This window comes from Olea europaea, unplaced genomic scaffold (assembly GCF_002742605.1).
Source record: "Olea europaea var. sylvestris unplaced genomic scaffold, O_europaea_v1 scaffold2437, whole genome shotgun sequence".
In the NCBI taxonomy this organism is placed as follows: domain Eukaryota; kingdom Viridiplantae; phylum Streptophyta; class Magnoliopsida; order Lamiales; family Oleaceae; genus Olea; species Olea europaea.
In genome coordinates, this window is record NW_019242560.1 from 57,525 (window position 1) to 81,227 (window position 23,703).

The 23,703-nt window shown below is 36.2% G+C and overlaps 1 protein-coding gene and 1 long non-coding RNA gene across 2 annotated transcripts; one reads left to right on the top strand and one right to left on the bottom strand.

The window, feature by feature from the left end:
* Positions 1-510: 510 nt before the first annotated feature.
* On the bottom strand, positions 511-1,856 carry LOC111382116. The gene is made up of 2 exons (XR_002700462.1): positions 1,602-1,856; positions 511-613 (listed from the first exon to the last, which is right to left on the bottom strand). It is a non-coding gene; the product is annotated as an uncharacterized LOC111382116 (long non-coding RNA).
* A 4,674-nt stretch (positions 1,857-6,530) lies between these two features.
* On the top strand, positions 6,531-9,101 carry LOC111382114 (dnaJ protein homolog ANJ1-like). Its single transcript, XM_023005986.1, has 2 exons — positions 6,531-6,973; positions 8,896-9,101. The coding sequence occupies exons 1-2, from the start codon at positions 6,824-6,826 to the stop codon at positions 9,067-9,069; spliced, it is 324 nt and encodes a 107-aa protein (XP_022861754.1). The 5' UTR covers positions 6,531-6,823; the 3' UTR covers positions 9,070-9,101.
* The last annotated feature ends 14,602 nt before the right edge of the window (positions 9,102-23,703 follow it).

The window sequence follows — 23,703 nt, forward strand, 5'->3', positions numbered from 1 at the left end:
TGGAAGAATGGTTACCAAACATGGGCTAAATTTCACTACATTCCAGATCTAGATAGTCATGTGCTGTCAAATCAAGTTCCCAAATATTCATATATGACACTAGGAAAGGTACTTCTGCTACAGTTTTCCGTGCAGAAGAAACGGTTTGGCATCTCAAGTTTCTTCCATTCCCATTCTTAGTTAATAAACATATAATACATGTCCACCACATATATTATTGATATTGAACAGCTCCAACCACTTTGAGAAACTTTCTTGCGCCAGGACACCAGAAATGAAAAGGTAAATTTGGGAAAATTCCACATGAAATTCAAGAATATCCCTTCAGCACGTGTAAAGCCAGCAGGGAAGGGAAATTCTGGCCAAAAAGTCAAGGCAGAATATACAGATAGACAAAAGGGCATTCAACAAAGTTAAATGAAAGCAAATGCAATATTTGAGCATCTCAGATTGCCTTTCCATAACATTATATTCCCTGATAAATAACTGCAATCAGAAAACACCACCAACATTTTCATCTTTCTCCCAACATTGAGATTTCTCCTGATTCTTGAAACCAATCAACGCTTTGATCCATTTCTTTGAGGCACCCATGTCTATTTATGCTCCAGACCTATTACGAGAATGCCAATAATTAAGACAAATCTCATTTTTCTCTCCTGAAAAGAGCTTATCAAACAGAAAGTAGGATCTGGCAATCAAAATTAACCATTTCCGACATTACCAACTAGCAGATGAAAAAAAAAAACTACAGGAAAAAATGCAATAACTCACTTGCAATGACGCAATCCACTATATAAAAAAGTGGGAAGGAAAAGCAAACTTGGCAACAACCAGCAAATAACATAAAATCTATCCGATCACTGTGGTAATACTCGTTCTGAAAATAAGTTGTATGTTCATATAATTGATCAACGACCCTCCACAGAGTCAAATTCCTTGTGCACTTCGAAATAAATACCTAAATTTAAATGCTCATTAACATTACAATTTGCAGCACACGGGGTTTAAAAAAAAAAAATCGTATTCATGAGATTATGTTTTGTTGATTGCCAACCTGCACGTGCGAAGAAATTCATGAATCCTATTAATGAAGTATATGCATTTTAAATTTCAATCTAATAATTCCGCAGCCAGAAAATTATCAAGAAAAGAGCACAAGGAACCACTTGACAAAAATCCAACAAACAGTGGAGAAAAATTGTATTAAAGTCGTAGCGCTTGACAGTAAAACATAGTTGTTCAACTGAATTTGCAAGATATTTCACCATTATAATAACAAGAGCCAGGGTTCAAATTTTAGTACTAGCCCAGTAGCCCTTTTCACTCAATTAAACCAACAAAACAGCAGACTGTGCGAAACCCAGTTAAAAAATAAAAATCGTTCATATTGACAAACTTCACCAGATAAAATCTACAATTCAAGTGACGAACAATGCAAATCTATAAATCGCGAAATTTTACGTTTACAGGATATTGCTTAACTCGTATTTTACAAAAATCTCCTGAAAAACAAAGTTGGCTACTATTTCACTAACATACACACGTATATACATAGAGAAAGGGAGAGCACAAACTAGAAAGTGAGATATCAAAAGAACCTTGGTCAATGTATCTTTGAGTGATGCAAGTGGATCTATCAATCAGTCTATAGGAAAAGGAAAAGAATCAAAATTGAGTAAATCACATCTTCGATCAATAATCCAAGTGGAGGATTTTCGAACTGTTCATTTCGAATTGATCTAGATATTTATTTTCAGAAATTGAGGAATTTGGGAGGAGAAGAGAAAACGGCGTCGTTTTGAGGTCCAGCAGAGTTGGAAAAGTTAAACTGAAAATCATTGTCGGGAAAAATATGCCAAGAGTTGATCACGGGAATTCTTTAGGATCCGTATTGTGCAGTGGTTTTGGATTCGAATATCACTTCTAGCGCTCGTTTGGCCCTTGTTATTTCACATTATAATAAGAAAAATAATAATTTTTTTAAAAAGTGCGATTAAAAAAAAAGGAAATTTTTTTATTTTACAAATAATATTATTTTATTAAAAACGTGTTATTGAACATATTAAAAAATCCATGAACGGAAATGGTCAAATACAGCATGATTAACAAGAGTATAAGAGCACAAAACAAATATGGTTGGTCAAGTGTTAAAAAAAAAAAGGTTACTTTTATTGATACTTTTTTTTTGGACAAATATTAACAATATTTGATAAAAAAATTTATCAATTAAAAAGCTTAATTTTGTTAAAAATAACTCGTCCTACCATCAAAATAAATAATCTTTATAGTTCTAACTTTAATCAATAAAGTTTTATTTAAAATTTTACTGAACTCTCGTAGTTAAAGGAGAGTTGAATTAAAACTGAACTGAATAGAAATATATAGCAAGATTGATTGGCATTGTGAACTAAAGGAGCACTATTGGGGTAGTCCAGCTACTTGCATTTCAATAAGCATACGTTCTGGTGTAGACATGATATTAGACAGAGGTAAGAGGTATAGTTTATATTGCATGCAAGTGTCACTTTTCGGTCTACGAGCAAAGTCCTACAAAAACACCAAATGCATAAAGTGCGCGAGGTAAAGGACTATAGGAAAGGTAACGAAACAGCTACGAAAGCAAAAGAGTGGAAAGATAAGCGTTGCAATGCTCAGAAGAGATTTTGAAATGCAAGGCGAAAACCAATTGTGCTGTGTAACGTTTGAGATGTAGAGAAATCGAAGGCTAACAAGGGATATGCAATCTACCATCCGTCCAAAGGATATGGAGTTATATAAGGTAATTGGGTCTCCTTTTTAACCAATTAATTAAGGGAGCAAGCTAAGAATATTCAAGAGAGCTCGAGTCTACGAGTAATACTTTACATATTATTATTACTATTTTATGTTCAATTGGATAACATCTTTAGCTATTTGTATTTTGAGTTTAAAATCTTTAATTCTTTATGCTCCATTATAGCTATTCGTATTCATAGTCTGGTGGATTTCCGTGCTTGGTATCTCTAAGTTCAAACATCTAGTTGAATCTCTACTAGAGGTGAGCATTTTTTCATGTAATCGATAGATCGGAGTGGAACCAAACAGAACAGGTTAGTTCAGTTTCGATTCCTTTACTAAATGGGTTGATTTTGGGATTACACATCGAGAATTGATCGGTTCCGGTTCGGTTCTCGGTATTGTCGTGAAAACCAATAGTGAATTCGATTTTTCCATTTTTTTTACATGTAGCAAGATGTAATAAATCTTTAAATTTTCCATTTTTTTTACATGTAGCAAGATGTAATAAATCTTTAAACACTAGATCCCAAAATTATAGCACATTAAAATTTCATTTTTCTTACGCTTTTTCTTCTTTCCTTTTATGTGTGATCGAAATTCAAGTCTAAGTAATTTTATAAGTATTTTGCAAATTCTTAGTTTTAATGCAATACAATTGGGAAAAAAATTTATCGTCGTGTTGAAAGTAGCATCCTGTCAAAAATCAAGACCCTTAAGAAGTACTAAAAATAATTGGCTATTGTTGTATGAATGTTCTTAAAAATTAATTTTCAAATGAGATTTTACCGTTTATGTTATGTTTAATAGTTTATTATTTTTTCGCTTTTATAAGTTGATCTTGAGCTTTGAAGTTGATTTAATTTATTGCCCCGTTCAATAGTTTTTTGTATTGTTAGATTACAAGAATGCAAGTAGTTTCATAATCTATGTTTGTCTATTTTAACTTTGGCAAATAATTTCATATTTTATTTTTATAAATTTTTCAATATAAAGAATTGGATAGGACTGAATCGGAGCCATTTGATTCAGTTCCGATTTAGTTGCATAGTTGGATATAAAAACAATGGTTTCATTTCTAATATTTTCATTGGTACTCAATTCGATTAAGTTCCCTTCAGGATCGGATCGAACTAGACCGCACTCACTCCTAATCTCTACGACAGCTTAAATGTATTTTTTGATGTATATAATCACATACATGCACATTTTATTTATGTAAAAAGATGTCTGCTAGATTCATATTTGTTGGTCAATGGTTTTACTATTGTAATGTGAACTGAACAAAACCTTCTCGATAGTCAGTAAAATGGTTGTTTCTATTGTTCACAAAAGTTGGTTTAAAATATTGTGATGTGATTACGTTGGGATCACTAGTTGAATCACGAAAAATTCAAACCATGATAAAAATGTCACATATCGATGGCTTTATCAAATAGAGATAAGCATATTGGAAGAGGATAAAGTTACTTTATCAGAAGGATTTTGACATAATTGCACGTGACAATAGATGATTGGATGAAAAAATTGATTGTGTTTTAAACTGTCAAATGATAGAATGTCACGTAGTATTATATCAAGCTCTACATTAACCTTGATGTGTCATATAGCATGATTGATTAAAAGAATGTATAAATGGAAATTGATTTTGATAAATTAACATCCAAAGAATAAATTGAGATTTCAAATTATATTTATGCGATAATATTAACAAAAATCTAATTAACCAAGAAATTGAGGGAAAAGTGAATTGTGTCTTATTTCATAGATTATCTTTTTCAGAAATATATTAATCATTCCTTTTTAACATAGATTATTTTGAGAACTGTTATGCTTGTCAAAGGAAAAATTAGAAAACTTCAAAAAATTACTAGTTTCAACACACGTTTTAAGCACATATGGTTTGCAAGGCTTACCGTGCTTCTTCTTCGTTCAAGTACCTCAACAAAGGGATAGAGTACCCCCTTTTGTAGAGAACATCATCAATTAGGGTGTACCTGGTCGACCTAGTTCGAAGCCTTCTTGCATCGGTCTGATCTTCAAGGTATTCTCTTGTCTTAAGGTGTGAGATGATTTCATCTAGTCAGGTTGGTTTGTAATCTATCATAATGAGGGTCACCTCGGCTAGTTCGGTGGCGGGTTGTGATATTCTTCCCATCGAGATGCTATTAAACCCTTCAATCTTGTTGCTAGTTACCAAACGAGCCAAAGCAACGATGTGGCTGTTCCTGGGATTGGGAGATCTGTTTGATTTGAACAGTTTTGAAATTTTTGAGCTCCCTCCTAACAACTTGGAAGTAATCGTCCATCCTTTCTTCCTTGGCCTGGTACGTTCCATTAATCTGGTTGGCCACCAGTTAGGGGTCACTATGCAAGATCAAGTTGGGGATCTCCAACCCTATTACCATCCTTACTCTGGTGATAAGGGTTTGTATCTAGCTTGTTATCCGAAAGCCTTGAAGTCAAAAGATAGGGCTTCAAAAAATTGGCCTCGGTCCAAGCCAATTAAGACAACTCCTGCCCCCGACCTGTCTCCAATTGACGAACCGTCTATAAAAATTGCCCATGGGGCCTCTTGTGGTGGTTCATCTCTGGGTTCATTGCTGAATTCCGCAACAAAGTCAGCGAGAGCTTGACTTTTAATGGAGGTGCAGGTCTGTATCTTATGTCGAATTATCCGAGCTCTACTGCTCATCTGACCATTCTTTTGGGTGCATTTGGCTTTTGCAATGTCTACCTTAATGTAGAATTAGTAAGGAATTTCTTAAAGTTTGATCATACCTTTGAGTACAATGTGTCTGATAAAGTGGAGTCTAATATCAATGTATTTTATACCCTCATAAAAGACTAAATTTTTTCACAACTGAATTTTTTGATTTGTTATCTAAGTACACTACAATATCGTCTTGGATGAGTTTTAAATTAATCATCATTCATTATAACTAAATTTTCTCCTTCATGGTTTTAGTTATAGTCACATACTTAGATTCTGTAGTGGATAGCGTCACTACACAACGTGATGGTAATTCTCAACTAATACAAGTATTTCATAAAGTAAACAAATATGAAGTGGACTTTCTATTACCCTAATAACTTTACACATTTTCATTGACATAACCTTTTAGTTTGATTCATTCACTACTATCTAATTCTTTCACCAAGCTTTCAACTAATTCATGGCATGAAAGTCATTGAACAGATTTTGAGATTACCTGATCTAATAGGCGTGGTGCTAAACTCTTGCTGGATAGAACGAAAATGATCGATTTATGATTTTCTTGCATATCTTCGTGAACAACATTTCATCTATGTGTCTTCTCTTTTGTCATTTATGGTTGGTTGAATATAAAATGGAAGGAGAAACATGAGAGACTTTAGAGTCGTTCTACGAAGAGATAGGAAGAAAAAACAAGAAAAACAGAAGTGATGGCCTCTTAATCTCAAATCAAAATTGTTAAACAACGAGTCCAAAGTAGTGAAATAATAATGGTTACTCAAAATGGATTTAATAATCCTACTCTGCATCGCAAATTGACATTAACTTAAATAAGTTATGCTTGACATCAACTTGGACTCGTTCTATGGTAAAATGTAACATGGATTTGTACAATTGTAGTCTTAGATTTGCAATGTAGGAGGACTCTAGTGAGAGTCAAAACCTTAAAGTGGAAAATTCTTGTAATCACATAAAGAGAAAGGGCCTTTCAGTAAATTCTGAAAACTTTCCTTTGTAGAATAGTCTAGAATACAAATCCCACCCGTCAATTACATGATCAACGACCCACGTCCATCCTTCCAATAATAATCGAAAAATTGAGAGCACTAGAAACCAGGAGAGAATTCTAGACCCCGGAAATCCAAAAGCAAGATCCTTTTAAGCCTTCCATTAGACTCAATCTGCACCATACAACGATTCCTATATATACATCTCTTACACCTTTGCTGCACGAGAGTTCTCTCTGTCAAATTCATAGCTGTAATTTTAGATCTGTATTGTAATTTGGTAATTGACCGGTTAATTTGTTGATTTTGTTAGTAATTCAAGATGTTTGGAAGGGCACCGAAGAAGAGTGATAATACTAAGTATTATGAGATTCTTGGCGTGTCTAAAACGGCGTCGCCGGATGATTTGAAGAAGGCGTACAAGAAGGCTGCCATCAAGAATCATCCAGATAAGGGTGGAGATCCCGAGAAGGTATGTTTCGTCATGTTTTATCATTTATTTTTGGGTATTATTGGATAGTTTTTATTTCAATTTGATATTTTCTGATAATTTATGACAATGTTACGTGCATGTAGTAGATTCTGTAATTATGTTGCAAGTAGTAGTATTTTTTTACTAGTCGCGAAATTGATAATTCCTTCACTTCATAGAAGGCGAAATTTTAGAAATTGCATATGGAATCAATTTTTGTAGGTGTTTTTTCGGAACCGTTTATGTAATTGAGTTGAATGATAGCCCTCGCAGAATTGAAGAAAAAAAGGACGAGTACCGGAAAAGTTTGGTATTATTTAGGAGGGGAAGTTAAGAATTAATTGATGAAAACTGAAAGAGAGAAGGATTGGAAGTAATTTTATTTGGCTTTGATTTTAAATAATTGGTTTTAGAATGTACTGTGGAGTTGAAAGGAGTGAATATTTTTTGACTTCGTTTAGGAAAGAGATTTTAAAAATAATTGTTACTTCATTTTATTTTATTTATTATTTAATTTTTTTCAATCACACCATGCTCTATCGGGTCCATAACTTTTTATTCTTTTGACCCATGCATTTTGCAAAAAAAATTTGAAATATCATTTTTCGCCTGAAATATTGAAACATTATCTTAGGTAGTGTATGATTGCACACCGATTCCATTTTCATCTTTTCATTTTTTTGGTGTTTGATTGACAAAATTTTTTATGAAATTCATTTTCCGCATTTTGATGCCAAATGGACATTTTCTTTCTTTTTGAGGAGAATTCATTTTTCCGGATTACTGTAGTAATTTTGTTTTTCGTTTATTTTATTTATTTATTTATTTATTTTTGGCAATGGAAACAAATGTTAAGAATAATTGTAAAAAATATTTTGCTTTAATTAGCAATTTTTATGTAAAATAAAGCTAAACGAACACTAAAAGATAGATATTTTTTTTTATTGGGTTGGCAATGGGAACAAATTTCATCTCCAATATCAGTAAAAATTATTCTTTTAATTTATAATTTTTATGTAAAATAAAATCAAACTAACATCAAAAAAAAATTTTATTTTAACATTTTTCACTCAGAAAATTATAACAATAAAAAATAATAATTTACAATTTTCAGGAAAACAATTTCTAAGCAACTCAATTTACTGGAATTCGTTTTCAATTCAGTTACAAACAATATTCCATAGATGATACCATAGGTCGTATACTACGGTCTACGAGTAGTATTGGCAAACCCAATACACTTTATTGTCAATGTTTGAACCTGAGTTTATTTTCAGTTCTCATAACTTCCCCTTAATAAGGTGATGATGAACAGTTTTTTTAAACTTTCGTATAGCTGTATGAACAAAATTATGTAGGGCTAGTATTAGCAGAGTGGGGATAGAGGATGCGTGTCCTAAAGTTGCGTTTTTAGTACTTAACAAAATGATTAATATTCAAAAGTTGGAGAAGTGAAAAGGGTGCTACTTTCGACTAGTTTCTTTTAATTTCTAATTCTACCTGCCTTCCTGGCTTGATCTAATTTTATGGCCAATGGCCTAGAGTTTTCCATGGCGTTTTAGCTTTAAATCGAGCTCTGCTGCTGATTATTCTCTTGGATTTTTGTTGAATCCTAAATCTGGGAGAAAGTTGTATTTGAGTGGTAACTTTTCTAGTTGGAAATTCTTTTTCCCTCTAGCATTTTTTAACATCTTTCATGTTTTACTGGTTAATTTGGAAGGTCAAGTAAATTTGTATAGCTTGGTTCATTCAATGAACGTCGGTGATTTTGCTAAATACACAAGCTAGTTGAAATCCTAATGCGTGCATGCTTGCTTGAAGAAGAGCTATTATGTGTTAGATGTTGCGTATGTTTATTTTCCCCTTTTATAGCAACGGACCTGATTAAATGATTCAAATTTAATAAATGTTGTATGCTACAGTTTAAGGAGCTTGCTCATGCTTACGAGGTTCTTAGTGATCCTGAAAAACGTGAGATATATGATCAGTATGGTGAAGATGCACTCAAGGAAGGAATGGGTGGAGGTGGTGGCATGCACGATCCATTCGACATTTTCTCATCCTTCTTTGGCGGAAGTCCATTTGGAGGTTTTTGACTGAATCTCACTCTCTGCTTTGTTTAGGTAACATTGAGGAGGAGATGCGGAGGAAGCAGACTCAGCATCAAGAGGCGTATGATGATGACGACGACATGCACGGTGGAGGCCAGAGGGTGCAATGTGCTCAACAGTGATGAAACAGTTTTGAAGTCCTAAATTTCAGTGTTATCTTCCTAAGAAAAGTTACTGATGATTTCCGTTGTAAGACATGATCTAGTTTTCATGTTGATTTTGTGTGCGCTCTCGTACTTGTCAATTTGCTTGTAGTTTGGTTTGCCAAATACTGGCTAGAGAAAATATGAGGCAATTTGGTGTTCTTGTCATTGGGTAATTTCTGAGCCATAACTTCCAGTTTTGATTAAAGGATCATCGACTCTTAAGTTATTACTGGCCGGCAACTTTAATTTATTGTTTTCGTTAATCAACGAATGAGCTATTTTTCACTTTAACCAATTATCGTAGGGTCGTGTGAACAATTGCATTGGAGTGTATGTCTTACAAGATGCTAATTTGAAGAGAATGTGTGAACATGTGTAATTATTATCATTTCAACTAATAAATTGGGCATATTCGTGAATGCTTATTTTTAAGTTAGAAGTAAGGTAACTTTTATGATACTTTCAATTAAAATAAAATTATTTGCTTACGAGTAATTATTAATTCATTACTAAAATAAGTAATTTCTTTATTTTTTATTTTTAATAAATAATTTACTATTTATTATAAGAAAGCTGCAAAGTTGTGCAAATGGAAGAGTTTTACCATTTCCTTATGGGATAACTGACGTGGGGTTTGCCCGAATTTACGAAGTAAGGAAAGTGGTCCATTTACCGATGAAAATTGAAGAGTGGGATCCATCTTCTTGGCCCAATCAACGTAAGGCCCATATGAAGATTTCTGTTCAAATGTTACTCGACGTCATTTGTTACTTGATTGCAGGAAACGGTTGTGATATTTGGTTTGCATGCCCATAATACGATGAGATATAATTGAGTCAAAATTTATTCAATCAAATAAAAAAAAAAAATCACCATTCTCTTCGATAAACAATTATGTAAAATAATAATATTCAATATATATATATAATTAAACTAATGACCTGTATAATTTGATTAGTTATGAAATGAAATTTGCACAGCATAATCCGGGCGGGATTATATATGTGTTAACGTTTTCTATTTATTTAGAAGACCTTTTCCTTCTAGAATTCCATAGTGAAAGGACTCTTGATCAATTGGGATTCTTTGGACAGCTCTATAAATAAAGACTCTGTCGTTGTATTTTTTACATAATCCTACGAACAATAATAAAGGCATGGCATCCATAGTTAGTCGATTCTTCGTATGTTTTTTCCTGCTTTTCTCAGTTTGTCTTAATCTCACGCAAAGTGATTCTTTTGCGTCTTTCAATAAATTTCGAGGTTCTAAAAAAGGTGATCACGTGGAAGGACTGTATCGAGTCAAGAAGTATTTCAACCAGTTTGGTTATCTCGATACTATTGATGCTAGCAAGAAGGATGTATTCGACGATGCATTGGAGTCTGCAGTCAAAACATATCAACTCAATTATAACCTTGAAATTACTGGAATTTTAGATTCTCACACGGTGTCATTTATGATGATGCCTCGGTGCGGGGTACCCGACATCATTGATGGTAATAATGGAATGTATAGTTGATACCAACTACTTGAATGCTTCACAATTTGCCATTATGGTTAGATGATGGAGCCGGAGATTTATTTGGATCTTGATTACCACGTCAACATATAGTAGTAGAATAATTCTTTTTCTTTTCTTTTATATATATATATATATATATATATATATATATATCTTTTGACTAGAGTTGGGTTTTAAATCCCTTCCTAACTTTGTATTTGATCTCCACAATTAAGTCGTTTTGAATTTTTTTGATAGATTATAGAATATATAATTTGAAGAATATATAACTTTTTTTTAATTTTTTCACTAGTTTATCGTCTATCGAACTACATAGTTTTGATTTGTCCTTTGATGAAAGGTCTTTCAAGAAAATCAAGAAAAAATGCAAGAAATCGAAACGACACGGTAACTTGTAGCTGAATTTCTAACATTATAAATCTTAAATTACACTTTTTGTTTATGCAAAGATGGGCAATATTTGGATTTTCGCTTATTTAGAACTTTTTAATAGACAGTGCATTTTAATTATAATACAAAAAACCAGATGTAAAAACCTTGGCGTTTAAAACAAAACTCAAGAAAAAACTATTCATAGAAGAGACTGTTTGATTAAAATTAATTGACTTTTTCGGATATGATCATAATTCCAAATGTGAAATTAAGGGCATCATTTGACCAGGTGGTAAAATTTGGACGATAAATTCTTAGGGTTGGTCTATGGGTACATAAAGGTTGGTACACAATGGTGTCCCCACCCTCACATGAGGGGGGCCCACATTCTTAGGGTTGGGTCTATGGGTATAATAGGGTTGGTACACAATCATGTCCACACCCTCACATGAGGAGGGTCCGCCTGAATACATAAGGGTTGGTACACAATGTTGTCCACACCCTCACATGAATGCGGGCCCCCCTCATGTGAGAGTGTGGACACCATTGTGTACCAACCCTTATGTACCACAAGGGTTTTCCAAATTCTTATTATGTCATCAATTATTTAATTTCATCTATTAGGGAGATTTCACGTGATCAATTGGTGAAATTTAGAAATAAATTAAACTCCAATGACCCAATTAAATTAAATTTAAGTTTGATGACTCAATCGAAACAATTTAAAATTTAACAATCTAATTAAAATTTCGATATATGTACTATGATTTGGCGTTGAAATTTATCACCATTAAAGAAAAGTCACTAAAATTAATGTTATTTCTTACTTGGTAGAAAGATGTTGTTCATAGACAATATAGCTACATGTTAATGGGGTTGGTTAATTGGCTTGCCATGAAATAATAAATCGTTAAATTCGTGCTTAATGATCTATGTGTCACTATCAAAAATCAAATTGAATTTCATGTTAAAATTGAGATTTTGCATCACTTTCCAAACGAATTTAGCATACTATGCGAAAATGTCTTTTAACTCCATAGATCTTCGAAAGGCTCCTTTCAGTTAGCAAAATAGCTAAACAATGAGGTCACAATAGTGAGTAAAAAATGGTTGTACGAAATGAGTTTAATAAATCAAATTTGTGGTTGTTATCTCTTTTAATTATTTTTGAGCTATATTTCTCGATCATAATGTACTTAAAATAACATGTAAAGTATGACTACTTAAATGAATTTAATAATTTTATTTTAAATTGATGTATTAAATATGTCAAATTTATTGGAAAGGCTTATTATGACTCCATTTTCATTTCTCTCGTACTGAAAAAATCCTCTGATAAAAACTACAAGCCCTCAATTAATTAATCCCCAACCAAAAGCAAAAATAATCAATCTGACACCAATTAATATTGATCTAAAGTTCTAATTCCATCCATATAATGTGTTTATTCCATTAATATCATCTTGGTGTAAATTTTTTTTTACCATGACATAAAGGAAATAGGGGAACATAATTGCATCCGGAATATCCATATGATCAAGTCCAAGAGCATGCCCAATTTCATGCAATGCAATAAAAACGTGTACGAGGAAGAGAACCAAGTATCCAATCCTCCGATGCATTGAAAAGCACTCGACCATCGGTCAGCTCAAAATCATGTACAATTTTACCACCATATCCATCAAGCGGATTTCCATCGCCATGGTTGTAAAAACATAAGCAAGACTTAAATTAGAATATCGGCCATAAAAATCGTCATTGAGATGTCTCTCAAAATAAAATTGTGTCACATTAGCCATATATCAAGGGAACATCGTATGGTCTCCATAAGGTGTGTAGGAAAATCACTTTCAAATCTATAGACAAGTTTCTTAGCACCCCACGTTCTACGACTTTCAAAGTGTTGACACACAAAAAGTTCAGCTCAAGTCGAATAGCCCAAGGAATGAAGCTCAATTAGAAGATCCCAAAAATCAAATAGCCCACAGAACGACCCAATCAGGCAGGATAAAGGCCCAAATAGGGAAGCCTATGAATGCGATAATACCATCTTCCAAGGTTACAAGTCACCCAAGATTTGAGTGAATGGATTACCATGCAGTCGCTCAGAACTGAGCCCCTGTTCTCGCCCAAACCTTCGAGTCGTCCAGGATCTTAGCAAACGTAAGATGTTATGGTTGCCCAAAGGTGCGGTTAATAAATCAATTATTGAGTAGCCCTATCACGTTCCACGATTCAAGGAATTCAATTGAAGGCGGTTGAACGACAAAAGTAATGGCAGTAGTTAGAGAAGACAGTTCCATGACAAGTTGGCCACTACGAGGAAAGTGGGCAGTTATAGAGCGATCAAGCAGTTTTTAAGCAGTTGATCATGAAGAGATCATTCAGAGAGTATAAAAGGAAGAAAAAACATAGAGCAAAAGCCTCCTGAATCAAACACTCTCAAACAGAGAATATGTAACTTTAAATTTCTTAGTTTAGATTTAAACACTTCTTTTCAGTAACTCGTATGCTTGCGCCCCTTGAAGGCATTCTGTTTTTATTTTCCAATTGTAAAGTCATCGCCAATAAAAACACCCCTTTTTGGGATTTTGTCTCAAGAGGTTTGTCCCTTACACAATCGTCTGATCACTTTTTAATTGTTAGCGACTAACCCGCGCGAAACAATTTGGCACGCCCAGTGGAACAGTGGTGCTTGGTGTTGAAGATACAAAAGGTAAAACAATATGCCTCAGAAATCTGATAAGGAAGCAGCAAGTCAATGAAGAGTCCAGTCTGTGATCGAGCAATACGAGGAGCAGCATAGCTCTCCATGAATAGATGGACAGAATCAGAGCAGTAACAGTCGTTACGAATCAATGGCAGAATTGAGTCCTCGAACTATGCCTGCACTACTTGGAGAACTCACACAAGATGTCGTTGAATAGGTAAATTTTCGAAATATTCATAATATGGAAAGATTTACCCAGAATGGGAATGCACATTATGACAACATGGCCAAACAACTGAGTACTTTGAACGAAATAATGAATAAGTTAGTAGGCCAAATTTGTCAACCAGTTATACCTCTTACAAACTACTTTCAAATTAGGACAATTGTGGGACATAATCCCCCAGTCCTAAATCCAAGTCAAGGGATAGAACCATATTTTGGTCCCTCTATTTCAAACCAAGGGGATGGTATAATGCCAAATCAGAATAATGGTAGTGGTACGCCTAACTTGAGGGTAATCCAAATGTAAGAGATAATATCCTAAATAACGAGCAGAATACCCCAAGTGTTAATGAGGGAATAAATGTTCAGGCTAATGGTAACAATGGCCCAAAACATGGTAACTTTATTCCTAATCAAGGACCAAATATCAGGCCTCAAGCAAATCAATCGGTCAACCAACCTGTAGGGATTCCATATGACCCCAACGTCATGTTGAGGAATCAGATTATGGAAATCGTACAGGACCAGATGGCTTTTGGGGTACGTCCTGTCATTAGGCCGACTTACACAAAGTCATATCCTGATTGGATAGACCAAGCATATCCATGGCCTAGAGGGTATAAAGTGCCAGAATTCTCACTGTTTACCGGTTTAGGGGAGGTGTCTACTCTAGAACACATAGGACGATTCACACTGCAAAGTGGTGACGTAACTGACTATCATAAAATGAGGCTTTTCCCTAGTTCATTAACAGGAGTAGCTTTCTCCTGGTTTATCAATTTGCCAGTGAACTCTGTTCAAACATGGTAACAATTGGAACAATTATTCCACGCTCAGTTTTATAAGACCGAGTCTGAAGTTACTTTGGCCGATTTGACGAACTTACGTCAAATGCCAAACAAATGGGCAGAAGGTTTCCTCCAAAGGTTCAAGACAACAAGAAGTAAATGTTTTGTACCTCTGCCCAAAAAGAATTTGTCAAAATCGCTCAAAATTGTTTGAGCTTTGATTTGAAAAAGAAATATCAAGACAAGGAATTTCCTGACCTTTTTCAATTGAGCGCGAACGTGATTAGGTATGAACGATTGATAAGAGAAGAAGAGCAGATCAAAAATTCTAGCGAGGAGACTTATTATAGAGACCCAAATTTTGATGTTCATACCATCAATAACGAGTCATACGATCAGACCGAAATGTGTTTGGCTGAATTAGTCAAAGGAGACATGTATACTTGTCTTATAATGACTAAGCCTAGACCATCGGGCAAGGATGAGCCTATGAAAGATGAAAACGTAAAAACTAGAACGTTCTCGTTCGATGTAACCAAAGCTGACCTTATATTTGATAAATTATATAAGGATAAGCAGATAAAACTGAGCGATTAGCATAAATTGCCAAACCCTGAACAAATTAAGGGTAAAAAATATTGTAAGTGACACAATGCATGGTCACATTTGACTAACAATTGCTTGATTTTTCGCCATGTGTTACAGGATGCTATTGAATCAGGACGAATTACGTTCGATGATAAGAAAAAGATGACAGTGGATGAAAATCCTTTTCCACAGCCACTTGGAGTGAATATGATGACGTCTGGTTTCAAAAACAAGTTGCCAAAATTCAAATTGATTATAGATGATGGAGAAAAAGATTCTGGACCACATCCCAGTGTCTTTGAGCGTATTAAAGGGAAGGAGCCAAAAAAGGATGAAGATGTCTTATGTGCAAGATGTAAAAGAGAAGTGAGTGGGAATACGGAGAAAACAGGGATATGACAGTATCTCCATCGCCCTACTTTCTTCCCAAACGCTCAGCCTAGTAGAGGGCGAGGTACATCGTTCTATAAGGAACCGCCTTTTGAGAAGCAGTTCAGGCCAGTAAATAATGGGAGAACATTCAGGCCGCAACCTCACCGACCAAATGTATGACATTCGTTCCAGTATAATGCAGGAAAGGCAATACCCTTCGACGAGATGACTAGAACCCAACAAAGGCATTTCCAACGAAATTATGGACGAATGATGAGGCAGCAACAGGGAGTGCCACGTCCTAAGGCGCCTAAACTAATCGAGGTAGTCAATCAAAATGTTCTCAAAGATGGTGAAGAGACTGGTACAGATGAATCAATGAAAAAGTTGCCAGAAACTTCTTCTGGGAGATCTAAGTTTGAGCGAGACAGAAGGGATGGAGAAGATCCAGATCAGCCCCTTACTATTCAGTTCGGTACGTTACCTCCTATTGTGGCTAATAACTATTTACTAGCCAATGAGTTCAAGAATAAAGAGAAAGAAGAAGAAGAAAGAGAGGATAACGAAGGAGAAGCATGCGTGCTGGAATATGAAGTACGTGCTGTACGGGACGCCCAAAAGGAAGAAGAGAGTGCTTCGCTCCAAAAAGTATGGATCACCTCCAAAAAAAATGCCTCCTCCCACAGATTGGGTAATGGACGAGGAAGCATCAGAAAATAGTAAGAAGGAAATTCAGGAGACAGAGGCTCAGTGCGATATGCTACACGTTGACTTATCACAAAAGGATAGCTCGACAGAGAGTAAGCAGGAAGTAGAAATAGAGGCTGCCGAAAAGGTTATTTTTAAACGGCTAGCCATGAAATTGACTAAACACTTGAGGCCGTTGTACGTTAAAGCTCTAGTTAACGGCATACCTGTGGCAAAAGTGTTTGTTGATAATGGAGCAGCTATAAACACCATTTCATCTAGGATGATGAGGAAATTTGCAAAGACAGAAGGGGATATGATTCCAACAGAAGTCATCCTTACAAGTTTCAATGGAGGAGCAACTGCAGCTAAGAGAGTTATGCCATTGGACATAACTATAGGTACAACTACTAGGACCACAGTCTTCTTTGTAATAGATGGTCCTACTAGTTACAACGTGTTACTAGGAAGAGATTGGATACACGGAAGTCGTTGTATACCCTCACCGCTCCATCAATGCCTGATTTTTTGGAATAACAAGGGTGAAGCAGAGGTGGTGCAGGTCGATCATAGGCCTTTTATCGTAGAAGCAAACTCAGTGGAAAGGTTTATGTACGAAGGAAACTATGGACCTGTCAGGATAGTCCAAGATGGGGAAGAAACTCAGATTGTCGCGTAGAGTGAAGAGCCATTTTCAGTGAACGCACTCACTGAAATGTTCAGTCGGATGAGGCCAAATATAGTGGCCCTAGAAGAGCCAGTAATTGGCAAAAGAATAATCAAGGAGTCCTGAATGAGTTCGAAGCAACAAGAGCAAATGACTGATATTCAGGCCTTCAAAGCCAAATTAATGGCTTTCAATAAAGAATGCAAGGACAAGACGAAAGAAGAGGCAGCCCTGAAAGCGTTGAAAGACAAATTAGCAGTATTCGAAGAAGAAAAAGAAGTGCTTACAAGCGAGTTGGACGATGAAGTAATGCGAATCATCAAGCCTGGATACGCCCAAGCACAAGACCCTTTGATTAAAGTAAATATTGGCAATGAAGGAGAAGATCGTCCAACATTCATCAGCCAGATGCTAGATCAAGAGGTTAGTGATAAATTAATCGCTTTGTTAAAGGAGTATAAAGATTGTTTTGCTTGGGAATATGAACAAATGCCTGGTTTAGATAGAGACTTGGTGGAACATAGATTACCAACTAAGCCTAATTTTAAACCTCATAGGCAACCTCTCAAACGTTTTGCTCCTAATATACTCCCTGAGATTAAGAAAGAGATAGAGCAATTATTAAAAGCAAGCTTTATTAGAACAGTCAGGTATGTCGAATGGTTGTCCAATATCGTGCTAATACTAAAAAAGAATGGTAAACTAAGGGTATGCATAGACTTTAGGAATTTAAACATAGCCACACCCAAAGATGAGTATCCAATGCCCACGGTAGATTTTTTAGTAGACTCAACTGCCAAACACGTCATGTATTCTTTCATGGATGGGTATTCAGGATACAATCAAGTTTATATAGTTGAGGAAGACATACACAAAACTGCCTTTAGATGCCCTGGGTCTCTAGGATGTTTTAAATGGGTAGTCATGCCTTTTGGCCTGAAAAATGCAGGAGCAACTTATCAAAGGGCAATGAATTTAATTTTTCATGATATGATAGGCAAGTTTGTTGAAGTGTATGTAGATGATATAGTGGTCAAATCCATTAAAGAATAGGATGATTTCGAACAGTTAAGATGTTCATTTGAGCGAATGAAGCAATATAAGTTAAAGTTGAATCCCTTGAAATGTGCATTTGATGTTAATGCAGGGAACTTTCTTGGTTTCTTGGTACACAAAAGAGGGATTGAACTTGATCAAAATAAAGCGAAGGCCATTTTAGAGGTCAAACCACCTAGCGACAAAAAAGAATTGCAAAGGTTTTTAGGCCAAGTAAACTTTTTAAGACGCTTTATTTCTAACTGTGCAGGGCAAACTAAAGTCTTTTCGTCACTTTTAAAGCTGAAAAATCAAGACGAATTCGTTTGGAAAGAAGAACATCAAAAGGCTTTTGAAAGCCTGAAGACATATTTATCAAGTCCACCAGTGTTGGTGTCACCAATCCAAGAACGACCAATGAAAGTGTATGTATCGGCTGAAAAAGAATTAATAGCTGGGATGGTCGCGCAAGAAGACCAATTTGGTGAAGAGATGGCGATTTACTACTTGAGTAGATGGTTAACAAAATGTGAATGTAATTACTCTGCTATCGAAAAATTATGTCTTGCATTGTATTTCACATGTACAAAATTAAGGGCTTATTTACGGCCAGTAATCGTTTATTTGATTTCTAGAGTAAATTTGATTAAGTATATGTTCTCTCGCCCTATTTATACCAAAGGGTTGTCCTTTGGACGTTAGCTTTATCAGAATTCGAAATACAATACATACTCCAAAAGGCAGTCAAAAATCAGGCTTTGGCTAACTTTCTAGCCGATCATCCATGCCTTGACATGCCTGAAAAAATTGAATTAGAAATGAATTCGCTCGAGCTAAAACCTTGGGTGTTGTATTTCGATGGGTCAAAAACCTCTAAAGGTGCAGGAGTAGGAGTAGCATTGATAAATCTTTTAGGAATTTGCTACAAGTTCGCATTCACTTTGGATAGGATGTGCACCAACAATCAGGCCAAATATGAAGCCCTAATCATGGGCCTAGAACTAATGATAGATATGGGGATAAAAAATGTAAACATTAGAGGTGATTCTCAATTGGTAATTCACTAACTGATTGGTGATTTTAAATGCCAAAGTGATTCTATCATGAGTCAATATGAAATCGCCCAAGAGTTATTAGAAGAATTCGACCAAATAGAACTTCAATGCGTTAATAGGATAAACAATGACGTGGCAAATGAGTTGGCCCAGATGGTCTCAGGGTACTCAAAGGTTTTAAATTGGAAGTCTACTTGTGAATATGGAACAATATTGCCCGTGATCCAAAGAAGGGCGAGAAGGATTGAACTTCATTGCATACAAGATGGAGATGCAATGGATTGGAGGGCGGAGATTAAGGCGTTCCTTAAAGAACTTAATAAAAGAGATAGTAGAAAAATGAAGTTGCGTTTGCTAAACTATGCACTGATAGATGAAGAGTTATTTAAGAAACGTTCTGATGGTATACTGCTAAAATGTGTGAGTTTACAAGAAGGCAGAACGATCATGACTGAAGTGCACGAAGGAATATGTGGAGCTCATCAAGTTGGCCAAAAGATGAGATGGTTAATTATTAGGAGTTGATATTTTTGGCCAAAGATGGGAGAATTATGCGTTCAGTATGCAAAGAATTGTTTAGCATGCCAAAAGTATGGTCCAATACAAAGGGCGCCAGCACGAGAGATGACACTTATTATTAAACATTGGCCGTTCAAGGGTTGGGCGATAGACCTGATAGGGAAGATTTATCCCACATCGTCTAAGCAACATACTTTCGTAATAGTTGTAACCGATTATTTCACTAAGTGAGTAGAGGCGGTACCTTTAAAGGAGATCACCCAGAAGAATGTCATAGAATTTATTCGTGATCACATCATTTATAGATTTGAAATTCTACAAACTTTGATGGTAGATTACGAGACATCTTTAAATGGGGATCAAGTGAATAAATTCTTGAGCGAGTTTGGAGTTAAATTAGTAAACTCCACACCATATTACGTTCAATCCAACGGGCAAGCAGAATCTTCTAATAAGATTCTAAAAAATACCATAAGGAAAATGATAGATGAAAATACCAGAAATTGACACGAATGTTTGAACAAGGCCTTATGGGCTTATAGGACGTCGCCTCAGTCAAGTACCAAAATTACTCCTTTTCAACTTACTTATGGACAGGAGGCCGTTTTGCCTATGGAAATCAACGTGCAATCTATCTGAGTGTGTTTGCAGCATAAGTTAAGTGATGATGAGTATACCGAATCACTAGTTCAAAACTTATTAGAATTGGACGAATTAAAATTAGACGTCCTAGATAGATTGCAAGTTCAAAAACGAAGAATGGCTAAATTTTATAATAAAAAAGTTATAGCCAAGTCGTTCAGCCTGGGCGAACTGGTTTGGAAAACAGTACTCCCTTTGCATAGCAAAGATCCAAAGTATGGCAAATGGTCTCCCAATTGGGAAGGACCATATAAAGTGAATAATGTATTGTCCAATGGGGCCTATCATTTGGAAGATTTATACGGCACCAAGCACATGAGGTTCTTAATGGCAAATATTTGAAAAGTATGTTCCTTCCTTATAGGAAAGTGAACAAATAAAAGCGTAACCAAATTGCATTGAACGATCGTAGAGTAAAAATGGTCAGAGCGAAATACGTTCAAATAAATTCGTTTATTATCAAAATGTTCATTACAAAGCTGAGAAATACAAGATGCTAAATGCTCTATAAACTACAACTAAGAGCAAACTAATCTCCCGGTCGATCGCCAAGTAAGAGGGTGTACTGGCTTTGATCGCCATCCTGATCGCACTACTGCAAAGGCAAGTAGAGAGGTCGAGAAGCACTCTCAGCAAGCAGAAAGAAAGATGAAGCGCCCTCACATCGCCTTTCTAAATGCATCGCTGCAACGACGGGCAAGGAGACTGAGAAGCACTCTCAGCAAGCAAGGTGGCCTGCAAGCACCCCAAAAATTGTCTTCCATCATTGAACTCCTTGTAGGAACGGAGACGATGGGAAGAATTTTGCTGCTGGTCAAAGAATATTTCCTATATCTCCCATACCAAAGGTGACATCAAGAAAGATGGCAAAGTGGGCGGATCAGATGATCCATTTCCATAGAAAACGAAAGTTTTGGATTGATTGTCAAAAATGTCAAGCAATGACAGCAAATTGATTTTTTGAAGAAGAAAATGGAAATGAAGATGGAAAGTATGAAATATACGTGCATTTATAAGGAGGTGAAGGCGAAAAGACAGAATATGATGTGCATTTATAGGGGGTGAAGGTGAAAAGACAGAACATGAGCAGCCATATTCGTGTCTAGTAAATGGGATTAAGTGGCCCAAAGTCTAAAAAGGGGGGGGGGGCAGAAATATCAAGAGAAAATGTGCAAAAGTTTTAGCATAAAGCAGTTAAATGCCTGAGCGATTGACGATTAAAAGACGAACGTCAATAAATACACAAGAGGCTAAAATAGTTATTCATTAACAATGATGGCTGCTTTTATATCAGTATAAGGTTACGAAGGAAAAGTCAGTACGAAATTACAAAAGGAAAAAGTTAAGACATTATATGTCTTAATTACAATTCGCCCCATACCAAACGAATTCTTTCCCTAAGTCTCTCCCAGTCCTCGCTCTGCCGAGAAGAAGTGATATTCAATTCAGCCACAACATCATCATCAACTTCCAACTTCTTGTACTGCTCGACCAAAGACTTAGTTCGCTCAATTCCTTGGGAGGCATTACGCTTTTTAGCAGCCATTCTCGCCTTGCAATCGTCCATCTTGGCTTGAAGTTCCTTCATCTGAGCAGCCAAACTAGTCATCAAAGAGTCTTCAATCATGACTTCGGAAGAGATTTCTTTCAACTCGTCCTCAACTTTGTTGATCTCTAGAAGTAAAGACTCTTTTTCAGATACGGCGCGAAAATATTGAGTACTTTTGGCCTTCAGTTCAACATTCTTAGCCAGCAAGGAGAGGACCTCGGAATGGACAACTTTCAACGTCACTTTAAAATCAGCAGAAAGATTGAGCGACGGAAGTGTCAATGCTTGCTCCAATTTCGCATTCAAATGCTCAAACTTATCCTTATGCTTGGCAGCACTAGCCTTACCGATGTCCATATCCATGAGGGACACATACTCAAATATCGACTGTTTGAGGAACTTTATATCTTCCTCTGAAGAAGCAGAAGGACAACTGCCTGAAGCAGGGCGAGATGTCTTGACTTGCCCCCAGAAAGTGAACAAGTCTTGAATAGAACGCACAATTTTATCAGCATCCTACAAAGAAAATCGCCAATATTGAAGGTTCCCACTACACTAAACAAAATGGAGGTAAAGGTGAAGCTAAGATTACCTCATCAGCAATCTTGGAAGGTGGCATATCCCCAGCCAAATCTGCCACCTGTGGCTCTACCATTCGTGAGGACTTCCCCCTGTCTAAGCGAGAAGACCTTGCCGCAACGGGCAGACTCATGGAAGCATCTGTAGAACTCAAAAGGCAACAAATCAAAACCAATAGCACAAGCAAAGGTAAAGCATCCAAAAATGAATTACCTTCTGCTTCGACGTTTGGGGGGTCAACGCCCTGGGAAGAAGGTGGCTCGTCCATTGGTTGTGATGAAGATTCTGAGACTGAAGATTTCTCTTTAAGCGTAGTCCATTCATCAGCTGGTTTGGACGAAGTAGCCCCAGCAGAGGATGATGAAGCAGGAGCTGCCAACACCAAAGCCTTTAAGGGAGAGGTTGAACTTTTCTGAGAAGTCTAAATAAACTATCAGCACATAGAAAAGTTTCAAGTATGGAGAGGTATGCTTATGAGTAAACCAACTTAATTACCTTCCTCCTGACGATGAGAGGGGTGTCATCATCATCATCATCCTCCAAAATGGGGGATGTTGAGGCTGGCCGTTTGCGGCTTGAGGCACTTTTAGCTGCAGTGGGCTTGGCAGGAAGAGAAGCCGATGGACGGGCAGACTGTTTAGCACGAGCAGAGGAAGAGGGACTCCTGATGGATACAAGAGTGACCAAAACAAGAGAGGTGGAAGAAATGTTTGGCTGGTCCAGTGAATGGAAAGCTTGATTGGCATCAGTCGCAAACAATCTGCGCTTCACTAACGGTCAGAGTCGTTCAAAAAGGGGATGGATGGCATGGCTAGAATTGAAGGGGGCTAATGAAAAGTTGCCCGTCAAAAAAATATTGTGAGCATTTATAGCCTTTGCATCTGCCTTATTAATGGTGTGGAAGCGGTCTATCAAAGTCCTTGAATAGTAAGGGGAAACGGGCCAAGTTTGGCCAAAACCAAGTTGACGAGCAAAAAATTGGGGAGCATATATTTCTACCCCAGCTTTGACATTGGTCCCAGTCAAAATATCATGGAACAACTCCTTCCCGGTCAAAAATTGAATCCAAACGAACAAGGAAGTGCTTGCACTATCCATAGTGGATGGAGGTTGCACATAATCCGGAGTCAAAAAGGGGGGAAAAGGAAAGAAGGAAGGGATTG

What these genes read in the sequence shown, in the direction of transcription:
- LOC111382114 (XM_023005986.1), top strand. Translation starts at nt 6,824, where the DNA reads ATGTTTGGAAGGGCACCGAAGAAGAGTGATAATACTAAGTATTATGAG. An exon ending in AGGGTGGAGATCCCGAGAAG is followed by an intron (nt 6,974 to 8,895) that starts GTATGTTTCGTC and finishes TGTATGCTACAG; the next exon opens with TTTAAGGAGCTTGCTCATGC.